The sequence below is a fragment of the Glandiceps talaboti genome, chromosome 15 (genome assembly GCF_964340395.1).
Source record: "Glandiceps talaboti chromosome 15, keGlaTala1.1, whole genome shotgun sequence".
Lineage (NCBI taxonomy): Eukaryota > Metazoa > Hemichordata > Enteropneusta > Spengelidae > Glandiceps > Glandiceps talaboti.
In genome coordinates this window covers 21,209,260-21,226,926 of record NC_135563.1, presented here as the reverse complement: position 1 = coordinate 21,226,926, position 17,667 = coordinate 21,209,260, and the positions used below count along the sequence as shown (strand labels likewise).

At 34.3% G+C, this 17,667-nt stretch overlaps 1 protein-coding gene across 1 annotated transcript; it reads right to left on the bottom strand.

Annotated features, from left to right (window-relative positions):
• Positions 1-7,841: 7,841 nt before the first annotated feature.
• LOC144446333 (M-phase inducer phosphatase 1-like) lies at positions 7,842-16,796 on the bottom strand. Its single transcript, XM_078136080.1, has 12 exons — positions 16,642-16,796; positions 15,803-15,891; positions 14,235-14,277; positions 13,713-13,934; positions 12,571-12,766; positions 12,088-12,240; positions 11,510-11,614; positions 10,812-11,150; positions 10,306-10,419; positions 9,364-9,519; positions 8,624-8,881; positions 7,842-7,979 (listed from the first exon to the last, which is right to left on the bottom strand). Exons 1-12 carry the CDS (start codon positions 16,794-16,796, stop codon positions 7,842-7,844), a joined length of 1,968 nt encoding a protein of 655 aa, XP_077992206.1.
• Positions 16,797-17,667: the final 871 nt, after the last annotated feature.

Genomic DNA, 17,667 nt, shown 5'->3' with positions numbered 1-17,667 from the left:
AAAAAACAAGTTAATATTTTGGAGAGAAAAAATACACATATAATTTAATTTAATCGATTTAGACGAAAAACCAGGGTTTACGACAGTTGTTGCTTGTCTGAGAGCAGCTGTGGGTTACAATTGACCATAACATAAACTATTATTATTATTATTATTATTATTATTGTAAGTTATGCAATGTAAAGGTTGTAGCCACCTGTAATTTATCTACAAAGTGACACAGATACATCCAAATGTTTAGGAGTAACACAATTTCACAGTACAAACTTACGAACTTCAAGGAATATATATTTTAATGATTCGCAAACTGTCTATATAGTAGTCTATATGGTCTACATTGCACACACGCACACACACACACACACACACACACACACACACACACACACACACAAGTGGACTTACAATCATAAAGACAGACAGACAGACAGACAGACAGACAGACAGACAGACAGACAGACCCCTAATATACATGACTTTGACAGCCATTTAGTGTTCTTAGTCCGTATTAGGAACCCATTTCTAGTCCACATTAAAAAAAATTATGTCTGTGTTCATTAATTGTTCAAATTTGTATACACATTTATTCTGTTGTTTTCACCCCATAAACTTTCTTTTATTCGTCATTTGTGTGATAATTGTCCTCACACACAGTGCGTACACTTGAACATCTGTGGCTATATTATTGTCTCAATTATGGTGCGGGCTGGTTGGCTGATGTAGATGTGTTAGCACACACTGAGATCATCTGCACAATAGTGTACTTCATAGACAAAGAAAGACATGTTCTGGTCTGTGTTTAATCTTAATATAATATGATACATGGTAATACATGTATTTACTATGATTGTATTATATTTATTCTGTTACCGTGTAATGTACAGTAGTTTTAATTTGTTTGAAGCTAGGGTGTACTTATTTCCAACATCACGACCCCATGGTTTACCCCCACCCCTCCCCCACCCTCTCACTGCACTAAAATATTCCAACTTATTGGTAGCATCCCACCACTATGTTAGTTAGAGTCATTTCCAATTTACTAATATTTTATGAATAGCGTAAGAATTGATTAACTTCGATAACTGATGACTCTCTCTCTCTCTCTCTGTTACAAACGATAGTTGTATGAGATACAAAAAGTGACACATGATAGCCATGAGGCCTAGGTCAACCAACATATAAAATTTGTCCTTGACAATACCGTCAACTTTCACGGCTATTCCAAAACAGGACAAGATACCTGTACGTCGGAAGATGAAAATATTATGCAAATATTATGTAAATTTCTCGGTCGTCGTTTGGGCGTGGTATGACGTCATATGCAATTTAAAGTTAAAAAGCTTGGTAATTTCAAATAAATTATTCCGAATTCAATCAGAAAACGGTTTATAAGGAAACATATAGATTAGATAGAAAGTGCAATTCTAAGTTTAGTTAATATAATACAGACAGAAGTAGACAGTGAAATTAGTGAAAAGAACTGATTGTGTCTCTGCCGCGTCAAATAAAATATTTACATGTATCGACTAAATGTTCACATTTTCCTAATTTTACAGCTCATCATATTATAACCAAGCTTTTTGGTATTGAGTTTGGGATAACAATGATAATAAGCAGTATCCTAGCAATACTGACGGGAATAGTTGCCATGACATTGGCTTTTCGGTACATCCTCTATAAACCCTGCAAAGATGCTGTGGAGAGAACTAGAATCTTACTGGTAGTTAATACAGTAACACGTGAGTATGAAAATTGTGACGTCACATCACTCGTCTTTGAAATGTGTATTACTCATATCTTCATGGAACACTGGTACAACGACTTGTGAATTCCATACAAACTGGGTTTTATATCAGCTTTTTAGTCAAGTGAAAATACTTCAATAAAACTACATTCAAGTATAATGTTCATGTTAATAATCTTATATCTTCTACAACATTACAATTGTCTTCTGGCATTGTTAGAACAGTTGACTGCAAGGTAGGGATTTCTTGAACTTACGTCATCACAGCATTTATGAGTTATATCTTGATACAGGTTTGAGTTCAGTCAATTGCAAGTGGTGGTTAAGTGTACTTCACTAAGTACAATAATGCGAGTACCTTTAAAATACAGTAAAAATTAAATCTAAACATGTATAAACACAGCTTGTGCCCCTTTGAAATTTCTTGCAATGTTTTGTTCTTATGTAACTTACTACTGACCATCCCTTACATGTATTATCTGTTCGGTATCTCTTCTGTTCAGACACCTGAGTTAGTATTGACAAGGCAGTCTTATTAATAACCACAGTAGATATGATTGTATATCGATATTTCATGTAATGTTACAATACTAATATTATGTACATTCTTATATAGTATGTCGTGCTCACAATATAGTATGTCGTGCGCACAAGATATTATGTCATTCTCACGAGATTTTTTTTTTTTTTATTACAAAATGTCCCTTACTGGCTTTCATACATTCTAACCCCTCATCGATTTCCCTATAAAAAAAATAGAAGTAGGCAATCCTCAACCCCATGTCATCTGTATTTTTTCATCACAGTGTTATTGGTATCTGTGATAATTGGATGTTACTTTCACAAGTATTTCGATGTCTTTACCACTGGATTCCTAGCTAGAGAACACACGACAACACATTGGATAACTCAACGTGTATTTGTTGGCTATTCATTTATTATGGTGTTCGGTTGCGCACTGATGGTTTTACTCAACATATTGATGCTGATGACGAAGTGTTGCTATCACTGCTGTATGGTGAAAAAACGACAAAGACAGCTAGAACGGAGAAATAGAAGCAGACAGAGCGGCAGTGGTAGACTTCGTGCGTTTACTAAAGATAGTTTGACTGAATTGGCGTATGGAACATCGTATTGGAACACAGCGGATGCAGACACTTGAGTCGAAAGAATCTTGTTTGCAGACGAAGGACTCAATACTATAAAGTCTTGTCTTCAATTCATTGTGAACTGATGACTATCATGACTCATATTTGATGTACTATCGAAATTTTCGTCCACAAAATTGCAACATGGAAGTGACAATGAGCTAAAAAGTTAAAACATCATTAACAATTAACGCGCTTTTCGTTGGAATTTCTTGTTGGTGTTCACAGGGTATCACAGTAGTGAATGGTTTTATTACAAAAGTAAAAGTTATATATTACAGCTGTTGATAACTAGTTGCTATGACGACACACAGTTTGATAATATTTAAATTTGTAAATATCCGTAACGAACAATTTATTCATATCTTGATCGTCCCCATTTATTCATTCTCACAAACCGGAGCTGTTATTTCTGCGAAAAACTGCGAACTTTGGCGGCGAGGCTTGTACGGTGCCGTAAAAGAGGCTGTGGTTTACGACGATGCGTCTTGGATGGTGCCGTAAAAGAGGCTGTGGTTTACGACGATGTTAACTGAGTTGAAGAATCCAACGAAGTACTTGATTTATTTGTTGAAACTGTGGTACAAGACATAGCAGTCACAACAGAACAAACGTAGAACAGCAATAGAATTTCACTGACTTGCAATTGGATTAAAAATCGAAACACACCCTCCCATAGCTTAGAACCCTTGCTGGACTGTTATCGGTGACAACTGAGATCGTCAGCGAAGATTCTTAACTTAACTACCAACCCCCACCCAACACCCAACCCCCCAACCCCGTAAAATCTTTGTTTTTCAACCCGTCATAGCATGGTGACGTGTTAGTTCCGTTGGCTTCATTTACGACCATTTGCGAAAACAGTCGTACACATGTAATTATTAATTTATTCACTGGATTAAGTCGTGGGAAAAGAACACTAACCAACATGTTGCAGACTAGTGACTGAATGTAGTTCATTTCAAATCTAAATATCGTCTGTTCAACGGCACTGAAAAGACTATTTAATTAGCAGTAATTCTGTACAGGACCAGCCGTCTTTTATTGTCCAGTTTTCTCTCGGTTGGAATCTATAGTGTTCATCTGACTAATAAAGTCCCAACTGGTTTCCTTTTACATAGTATACACTACAGGTTAGATAACCAATGGGACTCCCTGTGGAGAATTCAGACTGTGACGTTTAAAAAGAATCAAATTATGTACAGTTATGAGACAGGTAAATGAATTCCCAGTGGGATGCCGACTGAATAATCCACAGCCAAATTAATCCCTGGTTTCACCGTTCATAGTCAAATGCAGGAATCAATGAAAAGTCTTAGTCTTTGCATAGATCATTATAATACTGGTCTGTTGTACTAGTAACGATCAAATGGTCGACGGTTTTAAATTTTAACTGGAGGGTAGATAATTTAAAACTACAGCATTTACTTGAAATATCAAAACAAGCCATCACTTATGCAGTAACCCAGGCCAAAATACCACTTGATTGTTCAACATTTACTCTATACTTTAGCAATAGTTCTATGCTATGTCAGTTATGGTGGTGGTCATTCTTGCAAACCAGAGCTGTTATTTCTTCCGTGACACTGCAAAATAACAAAACCTCTTGAGTGGATGGTGCCGTAAAAAGAGGCTGTGGTTTACGACGATGGATGGTGGTATTCTACCTCCATCATCCTACATACTGAAGATGATGACATCTATAGTGTGTAATTATAAATGGAGGACTTTTCATAATCATCTTTTAAAAACTTTGTCAAGTTCTTGGTGATCCATCGGTGGAGTGCCCAGTGGTGTAATTGAATTCACAATATTGATAACTTGTATATGCATCACAATAGTCATACTTATCTTTGTTCATTTCATTGCTTACGCTTTTTATAACAGCCTACAACATAGAGATAGAACAACCAGGTCTACAACAGCCTTATCTTCAATCTGATTGGCTACCATCTCTCCTGTACTCTTATTGGCTATGAGAGATATCAGTAAAATGTAGAGATGCCTTATATTCGACTTGAAGTGGTGAATTCAGTTGTGAACATGAATAAGTTCACATATACCAGTACAATATTAATGGGATATTTGTGGTGAAATAATGTGCATCTATGAACATAGACCAGAGAGAGGATTGACACATCTTTCATATACAGGTTGCTATATATCAACTAGATGTGTTTACAACATGATGGTAAACTTGTAAATTATTTATAAAGCATGTAAATAATTCACTGGCACCATTTCATCAAGAAAAGACGAGCCAAAAGACTCGTCTTGGTGTTACTTTCTCATCACATACGAGGAGACACTCTCTCAAGAAACTCTTTACATATGTGGAGTCTGGAGATTGCTTCTGGCGATAGTAACACCAAGACAACTTCAAGTCTGTGGACTATTTAAGAAAACACAAACAGAACATAATATATCATGATTAACATTTTTTTATTGCATAAAAGTGAATCCCAATTCACGATTTAGGGGCAATCTTAAATTTCAAACTATCACGAAAACATGATCACTGATTTGATGGTGAGGTTTGTAGCTAACAATAAAATGGAAATTCTGCATTTGACTTTTAAGATTGTTGAAGACACTGGTCATTGTCATTATCAAAGGGGGACAAAATCAAGGAAAAATATTCATTATTTCACATTCATATAAACAACTTGCTGGTGGTAATCTAATTACGAATGTATTTTAACTAGTCCTGCATAACTAGCACAGTGCTAAGACAGAATGTATCGATGTATCCCTCACATACATGATAACAAACCCTCACATCCTGTGTAACTCTACAACCATTTACACATCAATACACGTACCAGATGACAACTTTGAAAATGTTTCCCATCATAGAATTATTCAAGTAAATTGTTCATATAAGCGTGAACTAATGAAGTTTGTTTAGTTCTGGAGTTTGTGCCTTTCCTTTGTTTTAAAATCTTCAATCACTCTTATTTATAAAACAGTACCCCCTAAATTGTATTTGTTTTACAACAGTATCCCCTAGTTTGTTGTTTAATACAAAACTCACTCACTTCACTGGAATGTAGAGACAGGGATATCAACTACACAAAACTATTCACATGCAAATATAGAAATCTCAAATGTTTTTGGCATTGATCTGTCTTAAGTTCAGTCCAACAGATAACCCTACCTTCCCTATTATCTCATGAAAATAGAATAATCCATGACACAAAAGGTGGGGTTATACCAATTTGTCTATTAAAATAAGGGATGGTCTGATTAGGAATCAGTTTCTGATCATTTTAGTTTTATGAGACTTCCGACAAAAAAAAAATTACAACATAAACTTAGTTTATAATTTTCATAAGATACAAAAAAAGCACTGCAATATACAATGTACATATATACTTGTCAACTTAGTTTCCACAATAACAAATATCAAGTTAAGTTTATGATCTAGTGGACTCAACTCAACTATCAATTGATGAAGACAAGTATGACCTAATGATTGCACATAGAAGAAGCAAAAATACACTCAACAGAGAACATGACAATATTCAATATTTAAAATAATTACAAACATTACAAATAGAAAAGACGACAGCATGCAAATTAGTCTGTAAAGTACAATGGGACAGGGCGCCCTCACACATCGGTCAACCCCTCTCATGAGGAGGCCAGTGAGGGCAGAGTGACATGATGTATCTTACAGTCTCTACATGAAAATTAGTCTAGTTCCTGACAGGGACTGTGTTATGTACTTACAGTACTTCACTTTTACTGTTAGTATGTAACACGGTCCCTGTCAGAAACTAGACTACATGAAAATAAACACAATCTCATAAAAAAATAAGCGTTTTAAGACCCTGCAAAAGGTGATATGAATGAAAAGCAATACACTTTTGACTTGTACTTCATTTACATTGGTCTACTGAGTAATACAGACTGATTTGTAACTCACAAGATTGGCATAGAACCACACAGAAACTGCTGAGGATTGCTAAAAATGCTGTCTTGCAAGTTGCAAATAAATTTACATTACCCTGTCAACTTTTTAATACTATAGCCTAGATAGACCCTTTTATAATAATATACAAACAGTATCGAATTCCTAGAATTCAGGATACATTAGATTCAAAAATCAAGAAAAAAAATCAAAAAGCAATTTCAATAATACAGACTTGGTCCTTTAAGTTTAATGTTTACATGAAAATTGTAAGTATTAAAATTGAAAGGACCAATCAAAATGGCACCACAATAAAGATAGCTAAACAATTTAAGATGTGTTTTCACAGACTTTGTCAGTGTACACATGTAAAAACAACAATAAGTATTTCAGGTGTAATAAACATTTGATAGCAACATAAATTGTCTACTGGTCATTTTATTTTGACTTTGTATCAACCATTGCATTGTATGTTTCTGTTTCTAACTTTCTATTTCACAAAGACAATTATCTGGAATAAAACTAAAGTTATATTTTCTGTTCACGGTCTAGAAATCATGAATATATTCTGTAGAAATAAATAAATAAGTGATAGATACAGGTGTTTGGAGAAAAGACATTTCTTACAAACATACACCCGTGACCCTATGCGAACTTTGACCTTTGAAGTACATCATAGTCACATACTGAATCAGGTGATAATAATATCATCAGCTTTGTCTCAAACACAATGATAAGAGTTTTGATCCATCTACCATGAGTTTTTGACCATGTTTATACCATAGTCTGACTCCCTAAGTTTTTGATAATTCACACTGAGGTGAAGAAGTTCTTTTCTCTTTTTAATATACTGCACACACAATAGTAGTTTCACACTTTTTATCTTTTCCATGGTTGAATATAATATTGCACTGGAATAAAACACAGCATCTGATTTGCTGATGCATGTCTTTTGCACATAAATAACACTCTGTGATTGGCTGCAGTTGGTGCACTGACAGAACAGCAGCCCTGATTGGGAGGAAGCGCTTGACTGCTACAAATTCTTGAATCGTTGTGACCCCATTCTGCTACGTTCTCCAGCCCATGATTTGGATTTACTCCTGAAATGTCTGAAATCACTTGTATGGTCCTTGTCAAGCATTTGTTTGTATGTCTGTGGCTCACACAAATCCTAAAATGAAAGAAAACAGAAAACAATATACAATGAATCTTCAATGCTGAATATCAAAGATGAATCTGTATCTAGAAAGAGGTCAACACATACTACTGGTAAAATAAGTATTTCACTACACTCCTGTAAAATTTGGTGTAAAACACAGCTATGTTACACTGTTTATTTTATTTTGTGACTTGCGTAGTTCTCCAGCTGTGACATTTTTATTTATAGCTGATACAAAACATTACTACCATCAAAATTTGCCATCAGGTGTATTTTAAGATCACATAGTACTCCATGATAGCAGTATTCACTTTAAACAATGAAATATAATATGAAAGGATCATCTACTTAGTTTATAAATGTGGGTTTATACATGATATTTAGATACTATTTATGTAATCTATTCATACCAAAGTATGTATATCAGGATATATCGTTTCATCTCGTATGTAAACCATCATATACAATTAATCCCACCTGTGTAGTCAACTAGTATTTCCACTGTTGAATTTATGTTAGAAACATATATTTACATTACAAATAAACTTGGTATGTATCGTTGTCATTATCTTTAGAAGAAATTCCATGATATACTGGAAGAGGAAGGGTATTCCAGTAAAACTGTTGATAGTATTTATGAAAGAAAGTCTTCTCACCTTGCAGGATTCAAAGAACAACTTATAGCCGCCATCAAGGAGATAAAGTTCAGGGTAATGGAGGGCTGGATAACTTTCTTTGTTACAATCTCTGTCTTTGTTTCGTAGAAATCTCGATAATTTTGGTGCTCTTTCAGATGAAAATTCACAATGAAAGACTAAGATATGCCTTTTTGTTGATTGTTTCAAGGCTTTGAGTCTCTCTCCAGACAGAAACTCGTCCAACACTGAAGGTTTTGTCCAAATATTTTTTGCATTCTGTAGGAAAGGAATATATTCAAATTATTATCTTCAGGTATATCACAGGGTAACACTTCACTGTTTGAATTTATTTACCTATAGTATAAGTACAACGCAAAAAAACAACCACACACAAATAAAACTGAAAATTATCGAAATGGGATACATATAATATATAAGGTTTACTGCAACTAGTAAAGACAAACATTCTTGTTCATATATCTAAAATGTTTTTGAAAAATCAGTGAGAAACATGGATTACATGTGAAATAGCTTCTACTGAGTAAATTAACATTTTGTTAAAAAAAATTCTTAAAATAAAATTAATTTCAAGGGACCATGTGCAACAGCAGCTTCCAAAATATCGTGAACAGTTTGAATTTATTTAAGATCAGATCTCTGTTAAACTGTGAAGCAAAAACTTACTATAATGATATAATTTCATTTGTAATGTAATAATTCTAGGGTTGTAATTAACAGCTAATTATAATATTACATACCTTGATATGACCACCCTGGTATTCATATGGATATCTACAATCTACAATAGAATACTCTATATCTTCAAATTCATCATTTAATAATCGTCTCATGGTGTCTGGAGTGATTGATTTCAAGTCTTGATGTTTACCTTTCGTCAATGGCAAGGCAAATTGCTAAAATAAATACGAAAATAAACTTAATGAACACAGAGAAACTATTAAGATAGTGGTAGTCATAGCAACAATCCAATCTAGAAGAGATAAGATGTAGCCTTGGTAACAGTCTAATCAAACTTCTAACTGATTATCATTCTTAATTCACAATCAGCCTATTGTAATCATCATTGGTGATCATTATGGACATCCTTGTTTCGACTTGAATTTCAAATTTTCCCTAATTTTGCATCCCAGTAAAAATCTGAATGAATTTATTCTTCTAAATTGTGTAAATACTATTCATTCCTTCATCAGATGACCTTGCTATTTCATGATAGATTGTCATAATCAGATTCACCAGCAGTTTACTAAATTCTAAAAAAACCCACCACAAATATGCTTTAGTTGATGGCAGCACAACTCTATTTCTGTAAAGTACAGACGATCAAAACTAGCACACATTAGTATACAGCAAATGACTAATGATTAATTTTCTTTCAAATAATCAACAACTAGTTGAAGGGAGTCCCTGTGGAAAAGTTCAAAATGAGCACATGGTACTGAACTGTTTAACATGTGGTATTTGCCAACAGATAGCAGGTAATAGCATTCTGAGAGATAATATCAGATAATGATAATCCAATATCAAACTATTATCAGTAATTACCACTCTGACCTTACACACTTTGATAATATGTTACAACATGATTCTAACATGTATTCACAACCCAAAAGGTTAGTGAAATCCAAAAGATCTTAGTTAGAAAATCTACAATAAAAGACATTTTTTTCTAAAAATCTTACCTTACTAAAATCACCAATCAGATTGTGTTGATCCCCACCAATCATCAATGCTCTGTTGATATGATCCGTTTCTATGACTGACTTGGATCGACTCAGAGTAGTCTTGGGTGTGCTCTATTTCAAACACAAAACATAGAAAATTGTTAATGAAATGGAAGTTTCAGCTTGATCATATCAAGTACAGACAACTAAAGATGTAGTTCGTGATGGTTGAAGACATAACCTGATGTCTACATCAACAACGTCTGTTGCATCATTTAGTCCACTGCAACAAGTCAGAATATGCCTTGATACATACAATCATAATATCTAGTGGCCAGTTTAACTAGGCTATCTAGGTCTTAATCAGATATATTCCTAATCAACTAACTTAGATTGTTCTATAAGTTAGTTCCACTGCTAAAGAATTTCCTGGAAATACACAGTATGAAGGAAAAAATGCAAACCATATTGATAGGATACTGAGATGATTTCATTAAAAGTTGAAATTGATCAATTTTGCTTACCTTCTTAAGTTGTTTTTCTACACACTGTGGGCTTGCAATAGAACATCTTCTCTTGCTCTGTATAGGACTAACTAAGTCTATTGACCTCTCAGGCCGTTTTAAGAATGAGCTTCGTTCACTAGAAAACCCGCACGGTACACTAGGAGATCGGAACAGTCCCCTCTTTGTCCGTGACCCTGACGCTGGAGTATCAGCATTATTTAGCTCTGGAAAACTTGGAGGTAGTTCAGCACACCCATCCACTTCATCTGTTCCCATTGAGATACACCCAACTGGTGAACATCCAATAATGGGTGCACTCAATAAACCTGCCATACCACCAATACCTGGATTGGCATTCTATATTGGTGAAAACAAGACACAACATTTAGAGTTCTCCCAATAAAACAGTTTAATAAAAGATTTCAGGGGAGACAAATATGACTTAATGGGTTAAATCAAAATTAAAAAGCAGCATCAAGTCCTACAGGAAAATATGCAATGTTCAACAAAGTTGTGTTTGGTGATAGACCCTACACGTGTAGGATCTATGGTTTGTTAACAAAATAAATACACATTGGACACCAACTCAACTTCAAGACTTTTATATTTAAAATGAGATGTTTTGCTTTGCATGGAACAAAAGGAGTAAACATAGCCAGTGAAATAAGTGAAAGCAATTAATTTCATGTAAATTTCATAAATAATAGTTGTTATACCTCTTGCAAATCATCATCAATGAGTTCAAGGAAACCATCATCATCTTCTTCATCTGTACTTGTAAGTGATGATTTAGATAAAGTGATCGGACTGTCATCATTCAACTGTCAATTCAAAACAAATAAGACATTTAATTCAGTATGTTTGCTTTGACTGTTAGCATGTAGCAATGTTCTCAACAGTAAGTAAAGTAAGTTTGCTTTGACTGTTAGCATGTAGCAATGTTCTCAACAGAAAGTAAAGTAAGTTTGCTTTGACAGTTAGCATGTAGTAATGTTCTCAACAGTAAGTAACGATATGTCTCATAAATTAGCATTTAAAAATCATGTATTTGTTATGTTAATTAACTTAGCTTATAAGTAGAATGCACCTTGGAAATAAATTCTTTAAACTTTTTCTGTTACTTCATTCCAAATATTTCAACCTATGCTCAGTTAAAATCAATAAAATAAATCTGGGGTCACCAATGACTCACCATGTAAGTGTTGAAATATAAATTACTGACATTGGTAGATTATGATGGATCAAATCGACTAAAATATAAGGAATTCCAATGATGCATAGTTCTAGAACTCACCAATGATGCAGGAGCTGAGATTGGTCTTTTCTTTGGTGGTGTATAGCCTGAGTTTGTAAAATTACCATTTCCCAATGGCCGCCTCATCGGAGGTAAAGGTTCAACAAATTTAAAATCATCTTTTGAGGGTGGTTTTCTTGAAATGATACTTTCCTGTGAAAATTAAAATAAAAACAATGTCAACAAATATCCAATTCAGTCAGGGAAACCATCAAGTTCTTCAGAATGAAAATTTCAAATACCAATTTAGTTTGTGCCAAACTTTGCGATTTGTTGCAACACTGGCCAGTCCCCAAGCCTGCATAGTGTAGGTAGGGGCATCTTTGGTATGGTAATCTCCCAGTAGTTCCATGACTGACTGCCCACATCATGCTATATTTTAAGTGCCACTCCCTGCATGTGCAATGCTGTAAATAAACCCCTTCCCAGTATGAAGTGAAAGGTTTGCTCATTGTATTTTTATTTCCATTATATTTGTCATACCTGAGTGATATTTTCTTTGTCTAGAGTGTCCCCGATAAAGAATGTAGTATGGTTTTTATTTGAGACACAGGGACTGAGAATAGTTGGTCGTTTTTCTTGTCTTTTATTAATGTTATCTGAAGATGGTGGAGTACTTGATAGAAAACCACTGAACTGGACCGGCATGGTCTTGCATCTCTTCATTGTCATTGGCCTCCTAAAACATGAATTGAGATAAAACACACAACGTCAAAGAAAGGAAATTTGATGACACAATTACAACTACTTCAGTAGTATTGATAGTTTACCTGTTTCAACATATTTGTTGATAAAGAAGTACACTGAAGGTTTATAGATCCCAATTTCAAATTCTAATTTTATGTTGGGTTCTAAAAAGACATCAATATTTTACTGACTGGGTTAACTCTATAGGGTAAATACTATGCAATAAATGGGTACAAAAAACAGCTATAACTTTTTCCCCCTGTAACTTTATGGTTGCTGGTATTTTGTGTTTATAGTCTTCTCTGAACTAGGTACTTAGAATCCATTGATTATTTAAATACAACAAAAAAGAGAGTGAGAATAGGCCTAGCCCAGGGAGACTTCAATTTTATTGGTCAACTCGGAATGAATGGCAGGAGGAAACGTTTCTTTGTTTGCTTGAAGGCTACACTATATGCCAGCGTCCTTCAGTCTTTCTATAGCTGCTGATAATATGGACACAGGAAAGGTCATTTTGACATTGTCTGTTTGCATTCTACTCTACTCCTGATTGGCTGTCTGGTAACACATTTGCTACATTCTAGTATACTTCTGATTGGCTACCTAGTTAAATATTGCTACATTGCTAATAATAAGTTAATTTTCAACCATAATCATAGCTCAAGATATCCTGTAATAAAAAGTGACCAGACACTCTAGATTGTGGATATCTAAATAGAAACACAAAACAGTCAAGTAACTGAAATGTATTCCATAGTGACATTGAATAACAAGAAAAATAACTTTCCCGCTCTTTTGAGTAGTTGTAAATATAACATGGACAAAGAATAAATCAACAAAGTGGAGAAAATTTACAATCTTCAATTGATCAACAAGAACCTGTCTTTTTTTTTTATTTTGCAAAAAAATTACTCATAAACAAAAGTAAGGAAACCAACCTGATAACCAGTTTTTTCCTATCTTTGTTAAAATGTACACTTTCTCCATCATTTGAATTTTCACTGTCTGAGTAAGCTCCACTACTACTGCTTCCATTACTGTTATTATCAAGATGTTCACTATTAATGCCATTGTTTAGTGTTGCTTTCTCTCCACACTCTAAAACATTTCCGATACTCGGTTGATGAATTGCTGTAAACGTGAAACAACGTTGACTAAATCTGTAGTGGAAAAAAATACAAAAAATAAATGAAAACATGGACAAACAAAATGAGTACTAATTTCTAGAACAATCTGAGTTGTCCATGTAGTAAGATAATAAATGCCCTTTTCTTGAGGACACAGATGTTGTAACAATAAAACCACAACTTGAAGATTTCCTTTGTTGCAATTTTAATCTCTTTGTGTCTATGCAGTAGAAAGAAATCACTCAAAATAGCATCAATGACTATTTTCAAACATTTTCTAAAATTAAAATTATGAACCAAATGGAAAATTCATATCAGAATTTTGTTACTTACATGGGTGAAGGGTGTTGTGGACTTGGGGAATCAAGACAGCAACCTGTGATGAAACAAAGAAAATGAATCCAACACATCACACTGGATCATGGATGTACAACACATAACATACACTATACATGTCAAGCATTGAAATTGTCCAAAAGGTATGGTATAGGCAAAATATTTTGTGAAAAAATGCCATAAGAATTAAAAACAATTAAAAAAAATAGAAAAAAGATATGGCACTGTGAAAGCCATGATGGGGAAAGAGTTCAGGCATAGTATTATAGATGCAGTGGAGGGGCCCCTCAAATGTCAACAATTAAGTTTATTTATTTTCTAAAGCGCCTTTTCTATTTAAAATATTCAAAAGCGCTGCACATAAAATACAAAAACGTAAATAAGGTGAATGCTACAAAAACAAGTATAACAATTGCATTTGCAACACATCACAATTATCAATCATTTTATCAATATATTATTCGTATTATATATCATTCTGAGTTTATTATAGCTTTTTACATTCATTAAAGATCAATAATTCACTATCAGAAATGGTATATTTTATCTCACTTGGTGCAGCATGATTAAAATTCAAATATGACACCACTGGGAACAGATGGTTAAATGTGATAGTAAAACAGATCTATTTGAATTTACCGCTCTTTAGCCCCAACATTTACATCATAAAAGCCTATCCAGGTTTCCGGAAGGAACCTTTATTTTAATGGCCATATGCTTACAGTCAAGCACAGACCCATGGTACGTTCTTTCATGGGAAATCTAGCCACACTATTTTCCACAATACTGAGGAGATCAAAATTAGCATAAAGTGCCGGCCTATTGACCCTGCTTTGTGTACATAATCAATATCCCCCATTCCTGACAGCTGGCACACTTCACTACTCAACTATTTCTTGATTTTTTCATATTTCTTTTATCTAAATATCGGATGCATTACATTTGAAACAAAAGAATGTCATTAAATATTCCAGTGGCACATGCCAGTAATCTAGACCAATTGTTTTTTGTAAACTCTTTTGTTAGAGGACTAATTAACAATACAACAAAACCTAAAAAAGCCACATTTAAATAAACTTTCCTCACAAAGAAGTTGAGAATAAGGGCCCTCCTTTGTTGATATTCTTTATAATCTATGACAACTATACACAAGAAAATGTACAGTATATCAAATTTGAAAAATGTAAATGACTATAAATGTTACCTTAGTATTTGAATACTTTACAGTAACCTGGTATAATTTATTGTTTGCTGACCTTGTCTACCAGCTGTGTTTTAAATTAGCAGATTCAGATGCTAGTAAGGAGAGATCCAATGACTAGATTACACAGCTATTAAAGTCTGGCATTATTTAAGGACAGGCTAGACCAGTTTCTAAAGAGTTGCAAGGTGTGGAGCATTGAACATTGAACATTAAACCGTTTTGACCTTCACAATAATCCAGTAAGAACAGTCTAAAATTTAGATCCAACTGTTACCATCACATTTGCATTTACAATACCAAGACTGGTTTATAATTTGCCAATGTTTATGAAATGTAAGCAAAATACCATTCAATGACTTACCTGCATCAGAACTCAATGATGATGGCCTGCTTGGTGTAGGGGTATCACAACTGGATAGAGACAATCTACGCTTTGGTGTTTCACTAAAACTGATAAAATGACGGAAAGAGGAAGAGGGAGATTAACAAGTGACAAAACTGTAATGATCGATTGTATGTAAGATTAAAAAAGATTGCAATGTAATATGTTATTTTTTTGTAAAACGAAAAAATGTTTGAAGTAATTTATAACATCTGTCTTGATGCTTTAGGTGTCTTATTCAAATCATGTGACATTGATACATTGGCAGCTGGACAAACTTTTAGAATAAATCCTATATTGTGTGTTGTCAGCCAAATCACACCTTTCCTTATCTCCATTTAAAAGAAGGTCAGAATTAGGATTTTAATTCGAATTTGATTGAAATAATCTGAATCTACCGACAGCAGATAAATTGAAAAGTGACGTGTGTCTTTTCACAAATTCAAATCATGCATAATGCTTGGTAAATAACCTTATAATAGAATGTAAATAAACAGAAAATACTACATTTCGACCTTCTGAATCTAAAACTCTAAGATTACAAAAAAAATTGTCTCATGTAGAGTAAGAGTTCTCCAGCAATAAATTATGGAATTGGGTAATTTGTAAATACTAAATAAAACACATCTGTCGATGAATTTATAGGGTTGTTTTCGGTGTTAATGTGTAAACCAATCCTCAACTCAAGCATGAGTTAATGTTAGTTGGATGCAAATTGTGAAATGTTCTTTCAATAAATTCATAATTCATGAAGACATCTGTTTATATGTATATGAAACTATAGCACTGAAAACAAAATATAAATAATTTAAAGTTACCTTGTACTGAGACCACTTAGATTCATGGCAAGGTCAGTCATGGGTGACAGCACTGTTTGGCCAGCGCCGAAACTCGCCGGTGAAGAAAATGAGTCTTTACCCTGGAGTAAGAACGGTATCGGCAAACTGCCTCTTCTACTGGACTCAGTGGTCATATTGACTGCTTTACTGATAGTAAAAATCCTTGGATGTCCGTAAATTTAACTGTCCTTAGAAGTAATATATCATAGAAGGACGCGACGCTATCCCAGAGAGCTCGGTGATCACGCTGGAAGGTTTCCAAGTTCAACTTGCCCCACCTCACTGGCTTCCTTCAGTATCGAAACCACTGTAAAATTGCACTTTCCCAATCCGCGAAACAAATTGTCGTCAACACAACAGCATATTTGATTACTTGACTAACTGGATTTACTTTGTCAGTGTACAACGTTCAAGAGATGACATCAATTTCTCACGTTGAGTTGAGCATGTAACCGGATCTTGGTTGACTTGGAATGTGCGGCCGATATGATCTTTCGGAACTTGTGGTCCTTCGAAGTTCTTGGTGATACACTTGCTGCTGAAAAAGACAGGACTCGAAAGAGCAGAGACAGTATAGTTGTAGGTAGCTGTACTCGATTAACTACGATTCTAACTAAAATAGCGTCGATCAGAGAACGAAAGATAACCGATCAGCCCTTCTAACCAAACTAAAAAGCACTGCCGAGTCCCTTGATCAGCTGCAAATGTAATATTCAAGAGAACCGCCTCTGCCTGACGTTTGAAAACAACATCACGACAGCCAATCAGCAACAAGCAAGAAATACAGTCCAGCTGGAAACCAGGTGGAAGATACCATTTTAATCAGTCAGGTAATTTCGTGCGAGAACCTAAACAGAAAGACACAGTAAATGCTATATTCTGTCCCCCAATTTGAATTCACTTTATACCGTTCAGTATATATATCATAAAAAGGGGCTTTTTATAATATAATTCATCAAATCTCTGTTATCGACGGCGACTAATATAATGATTAGTAACTGTGTA

Coding starts and splice junctions, on each gene's coding strand:
- LOC144446333 (XM_078136080.1), bottom strand. CDS start 16,796: ATGACCACTGAGTCCAGTAGAAGAGGCAGTTTGCCGATACCGTTCTTA. Junction 15,892..16,641: donor CTAAGTGGTCTCAGTACAAG/GTAACTTTAAAT, acceptor TCATTTTATCAG/TTTTAGTGAAACACCAAAGC. Junction 8,882..9,363: donor ACCAGGGTGGTCATATCAAG/GTATGTAATATT, acceptor CCTTTCCTACAG/AATGCAAAAAATATTTGGAC.